Source organism: Cuculus canorus, chromosome 7 (assembly GCF_017976375.1).
Source record: "Cuculus canorus isolate bCucCan1 chromosome 7, bCucCan1.pri, whole genome shotgun sequence".
In the NCBI taxonomy this organism is placed as follows: Eukaryota; Metazoa; Chordata; class Aves; order Cuculiformes; family Cuculidae; genus Cuculus; species Cuculus canorus.
Window position 1 is genome coordinate 39,346,364 of NC_071407.1, and position 6,000 is coordinate 39,352,363.

General features: G+C 40.4%; 1 protein-coding gene across 1 annotated transcript in view; it reads left to right on the plus strand.

The window, feature by feature from the left end:
• ECD (ecdysoneless cell cycle regulator) overlaps positions 1-5,984 on the plus strand; it is an 11,048-nt gene extending 5,064 nt beyond the window's left edge. The window contains exons 6-12 of the mRNA XM_054071298.1: positions 634-762; positions 1,261-1,386; positions 2,722-2,807; positions 3,566-3,672; positions 4,511-4,688; positions 5,038-5,105; positions 5,234-5,984. Of these exons, the coding sequence (XP_053927273.1) occupies positions 634-762; positions 1,261-1,386; positions 2,722-2,807; positions 3,566-3,672; positions 4,511-4,688; positions 5,038-5,105; positions 5,234-5,463 (924 nt within the window). The 3' untranslated portion in view covers positions 5,464-5,984. The remainder of the gene's footprint in view (positions 1-633; positions 763-1,260; positions 1,387-2,721; positions 2,808-3,565; positions 3,673-4,510; positions 4,689-5,037; positions 5,106-5,233) is intronic.
• The last annotated feature ends 16 nt before the right edge of the window (positions 5,985-6,000 follow it).

The window sequence follows — 6,000 nt, forward strand, 5'->3', positions numbered from 1 at the left end:
GTTTGCTCAGTAAATTGATCTAGGTCTGTGATCAGAGCAGTTCGACAGTGCTGGCAGCAAGCGTAAGGAGTTGCTTCTAACTACCCCTAGCTGTTCATTCCCAGGCTTTTCACCTTCTCGGCTGTGCTTACACAGCTCTGGGAAAGCTGTTTTATGAAGTGTTTCGTGACATCGTCCAAGCACTGTTGTGTGTGATACATTGCATTAGAGGTATACCCCTGGAATCCCAAAAATAAGATTCAGAGTCAAATTTTTGACTTCTAGACTGTTTTTAAAATGTCAGCTTTGGTTTCATTACTTGAAAAGAGCCCTTACATTTTCAAAACATACTTTATTGTCATGAACACTGAGAATTTTATAGAATGTGTTTAGACTGAGTGAAGTTTATGTACTGAAGCATGTTTATTTACAGATATCAACTTGGAATGTAGATCTGTAAGCAAGATTAGTAAGATCTGTAAAGCAACATGTCATAGGCAAGTGTATCCAGTATGTATTTTGAATACAGTCTAAGGTATTGTCTGTAATATGGATGCCTTAAAAGGAAATTTAGAGGAGACTGGTGGAAAGTTGATGCCTGTACCCAACACAGTGGCTACAATGCATGTTTTTCTTTTGCTCTGGCTTTTTCAGGTTACTTTCACAAAGTGTTTGTATGCAATGCTGGTGCAGCAGAAGTTTGTTCCGGACAGACGCAGTGGATACACACTGCCTCTCCCATCTCACCCTCAATACAAAGCCTATGATCTGGGCATGAAACTGGTAATTAACTTTTATGCGTTTTGTACTTAGTCCTTACTTTGCTTTTTTACCTGTGTCTGAGAAATGACTCTTGGCTTGTAAATTGTGTGCTTGTACAGAAAAATATGAGCAAATTTGCAGTTACCATTTTTCTGGAAGTACAATATCCTGAAGTTCTCTTTTACAGAACAGAATGCTCTTGTAGTTCCATAGATGATAAATACAGGTACAGTCTACATGTTTATGTGAGGAGTAGCTTGTACTCTATAGATCTGTCTTCTAGGTTGCTTTGCCCACTTAGAGAAACTTTGTAAAGTCAAAATGATGCATTATTGCTCCAGAGAGATTCCACCTTACAAAGGAAGATACTGCTACCTGACATATAGTTGAGTTTGACACCTGCTTCTCCAATAGCAATGTCAGGAGCTCCATGACAGTCATTTCTTTATGGAGTTGTTTAAAGGTGCACTTAAATTTGTCACACCTTGAGAACCTCTTGTTTTTCCATCTCTTATACAGGCTCATGGCTTTGAAATTTTGTGTTCTAAGCGCAGTAAAGTATGTCCTGTTTCTGAGAGAAAAGTGTTAAGCGGTCCCCTCTGGGAGAGATTCCTCAGCAGCCTAAAGGAAAAAGATTATTTCAAGGTGAAGTAGTGTGTGTGTGTGTGTGTCTTAAACATTCCAGGAAAAACATGGTTTTGTTCTTGTGCTTGTGTAAGTAGCTACAGCTGGGCAAGAAATCTTACTACTCCTACCTATGGAAAATGAATTGATGTCTTCAAACAAGATAGGTGCAATTTGTTCCACTTTGAAATTAATTAATTTCTTTTGGAAATTAAAGAGGAATAAGCAGACTTGGGGATGAATTACAGCTCCCTGAAAGGAGGCTGTAGCGAGGTGCATGTTGCTCTCTTCTCCCAAGTGATGGGCCAAAAGATGAGAGGGAGTGGCTTCAAGTAGCGCCAGGGGACCTCAGGAAAAATTTCTTCACCCAAAGAGTTCTCTGGCACTGGAATGGGCTGCCCAGGGTGGTAGCTGAGTCCACATCCCTGGAGGGAGTTAAAAGACAGAGAGATGAAGTGCTCGGGGATGTGATTTAGTAGTGGACCGGGACATTTGGACTCAATGATCTTAAAGGTCATTTCCAACCAAACGATTCTGTGATTCTATTGTAAAGAAAGGGGGAATATACTTGAATAAAGGAAACCACAATATGGTTGTATGTTTAGACATAAATATTCTTCCAAGTCTGTACTTAACACCCATGGACCCATTTGGGTCCATAAATCTGTATTGTTTTTTCTTTGTGTGGCTTTTTGGGGTTTTCTGGTGTGTTTTTTCTTTCTTTAAAGATGCCTTTGAATACCTATTTGTTATTGGACATAAATTGGACATAATTTGACGTATGTCCAATTTGACAATTTGAATACAGTCTAAGGTATTGTCTGTAATATGGATGCCTTAAAAGGAAATTTAGAGGAGACTGGTGGAAAGTTTGACAATTGGACATAAATTGACTGCTTATTTGGAGATAATAAAATTGGGCAGCTCTAGCAGAATGCTTAGGTTAATGTCTCTACAACATAGGAAATGGAGAATGTTCTTACAGTACTGCAGTGCTAGTTCTGTGGCTAAATCCCAGGCACCAAGAGTTCATTCACAGTTCCTCTACAGCTGTAACCTGGGCCTGGTAAATCCACCCTGCTGTGGGATCATAGTGTTGTCTTCGTGTTTAGTGCACACCACACAATGTTGCAGCATAAGACTTCAGGTCATATTTGGCTGTGAAAACACCTTATCCCAATTTCATATATTCTGTTCCAGGTGCACATGGCAAAACATGTGTAGATACATATTACTTGTGTAGATTTTCTCAGCACTAAATTTCCATGTGCGACACAGTTATTGTTATGAAGCCTAATTGAAAAGGACGGGGAGGAAGAATTGTTTAGATTCTTACTTATGAGTTGCATTAAATAGGGAGAAATGGAAGGATCTGCTAAGTACTCGCAACTGCTGCGTATGGCAGAAGATTACTTCCAGGAGTCTGTTGTTGAGGCAGAAAGGTAAGAGCTACTTGAAATTTGTGAGTAATTATATACTATATGTACGTTAATTTACCTTTTTAATACTTGTTGTGAAAAATCTGAACCCTTTTCTCCATTGTACACTTAACATATGTGCTGTGGCTGGGACCTGTGAGTATTAATTCTCCTAGAATACTCTCTGATAGTAGAAGTTATTGCTTGAGTAGCTTTTTATCTTGCTTTTGTAAAATGCCAAAATATTCAAGTGGGTTAAGAGGTGACCGAGAAGCATCATTTAGTTGGTTGGCTATAGAAAGTGTTTGAAAGTTTCATTGGAAAGCAATCCCAGTGAATAGTAAATACCAAATAATCTGTCTCCTTTACTCAAGACAGGCAGCTGGTGTTGAATTTCAAATCTTAAAAAATAAACCATTACAAAAATATATCAGGGTTTGCAAGCTCATAGTGTCTTGACTGTTAGTTGCTTGAATTTCCAGTCTGTGCTGCTTGAGAGCTGGCATCACTAATGTTTACCATGACAAAATGAATATAAACAACAAGGAAAATTGAGAAATGGGCTTTGGAGCCATCAGCAAGGAATTGCAGTGAGTGACTGTGTTTTGTTGTGGCTATTACAGTCTGTGTCGTATTCTGGCGCTTCCCTCAAATTCGCTTATCTTTTTGTATGGGAGGAATAATGAGGAATTGAGTGAAAGCCTGGCTGTGTAGTGTGCAATGCCACTGGCATTGTCGTGCCAGTAAAAATCCGTTGCAGTAAATTGAGTTTTTTCTTCTAGCTTTATTGAACTGAACCCAGGTGATGAAATCTTGACATTGCTAGAGACAACAACCATTGATTTGAAAGAGCTTGAGAGGGAAGCAGCTTGTCTCCCTCCAGAGGATGGTAAGCGGGATTGGGAGTTGGACTGTTCCTATGACGAGGGCTTAGTTGTTGGGGGAGAGTGTTGACAGCACTGCACCGGTCTCTGCGTCCACATACTTTGTCTCCTCCCCTGTGACTGCTGCAGGGCCGTCATTTGGGATGGAGGCAACCGGTTCACATGTGTAAGACACAAAGCTTGGGCAAGATCGGCTGTCCAGTGTCTGTGTTGGTACCACTGGGTCAGTAGCACTGTGCACGCTTAAACTAGATTAAGTCCTTTGTGTCAACTGTCTACTGGACAGAAAGTACTTAAACATTGTATTATTATAAACCAGTTCCAGTACTGACAATACAAAGTTCATCACTGTGTGGTCTACTCTGATGGCGATACAAACCCAGCGTAAACTTTGTGTAGCAGGTTTCTTTCACTCGTTGGACAGAAGTGTAATTGTTGCCAGTGCCCAGTAGAGGTCACATCTGTATTTCTGGATGATGCAGTAGCACACAAATCCAACATTCAGTGTCAGTGATCATAGTTGGTGATTGGATTGGCTCTTCCCTTATAGTGTAGGCCTTTTCTTCCTTCATTTAGTGGCAAAAGGATTGTCTTTGACTAGAACAATACCTGCTAGCTTGAAGCTGCATGTAAAGCAGAATTCTGTAGTAGTGAAACAAAATCTGAACTCCGTTTTTCTCACCCTGTCACTGCCTTACACCCTATGTTATCTAGTGTCATCATGAAAACTTAATAGTACAAAAGTAAGCTACAAAATACCAGCAGCACTCTGAACCGCCTGGATTGGGTCTTGTGGTCTAACAGACTTGTGTAGAGTAACAACCATGTCCTGTATCCTTTCAGATGACAGTTGGATGGAGATCACACCAGATGACCTAGATAAGATGCTGAAGGAGAGAAGAAATGAGTCCATCCCTTCCTCAAGTGAGGAACAGCAGAAATATGACTTGGAAGCAGTTGCTGAAAGTATGAAGGCTTTTGTATCCAAAGTCTCAACACATGAAGGAGCAGAAATGCCATGGTAGTAGCATTTTTAAGTTCGGTATGTGGTGTGGAATGGGTTTTCATTCTGCTGCAGCCCTTTGGTTGATTCTGCAGGGCAGAGAGTCAGAGTTTAAAAGTGTTCAACTTAGCAGAGGCCTGAAACAAAGCCGTGATAGCGGATATGTAGTTGCTTTTAAACCACCTTGGTGTCTGCTCTGACACTCGTGCAGGTAAAAATGCTGGAAGTTGCTTCCATGACCATCAGTTCAGATGTCGCAGCTTTCATCTAGGCTTGAGAGCAATCAGTATGCCATGCAGTTTATGCCTGTGTCAGGCTCAGGCAAGCACAAAACCTTTATTTAGTTAAAAATATTTTTATATTTCAGGTCGTCTGATGAACCCCATGTTACCTTTGATGTAGATTCTTTTACAAAAGCGATAGACAGAATGTTAGGTGAGATTTCTGCTTTGTTGCTTTTGTCAGAATAACTGTTGCTTATTTGGCTTCACTGGGTTTTCTGGTCACCAATGGGTGCTGCGCAGATTTGTTTGCTATTTGTACTGACACAAAATAATATACAGGGCCAGACTCAGAAGAGCTGGATTCTGATGATCTGGATGAAGAGCAGGAGTTTGATTTCTCAGATGAGGAAGATTTAGATGCTGAAAATCAAACACAAGACCAGAATGTACCACCTAATGAGCTTATAGGCAGTCTCAAGTCCTATATGAATGAGATGGACCGTGAACTGGCACATACCAACGTTGGTAAAAGCTTCACAACTCGAAAGAAAGGGGTAAGTGTGCCTTGAGTTCTAGTTCGTAGCGTAATAGTTCTGAGAGCTTTAGTATGAAGAAGAAATAGGCTAAAATCAGTCATTCTTAGTAATGTGATAAAAACCTTCTGATCATGTGCTAACTAATTATTAAAAAAATGTGCAAACAAAGTGGCACCATGGTACATTTTTGGGAAAAAGAACCACCAAAGCTTAGCTAAGCTTTAATCTGTATTTTGTTTCCAAGACTTGGTTTCATTTCCCTGTTTTACCCCAGTTCAGTAGTAAGGCCAGCAGCTGCAGCTTGACTTCCTGAGTCCCTGTAGTGGATTACTTCCGTAGGAAGCTGAGGCAGGACTCAGTGACCCTCTCTGTCCTTCTCGTGAAGCTTGATCTTTACGATGGAAAGTAGCGATTCCTGTCTGTCAAGAGAGCATGGAATATGCTGAACTCTGCTGGCTGTTTCCTTTTTTCTCTTCTTGTGTCATTTATCTTTGGTTTTGGTTTCAGTTCGTTTTTTTTTTAAACTAGTTTATACAATTTGGTAAAGCTTTCTCTCTATACATATCACAG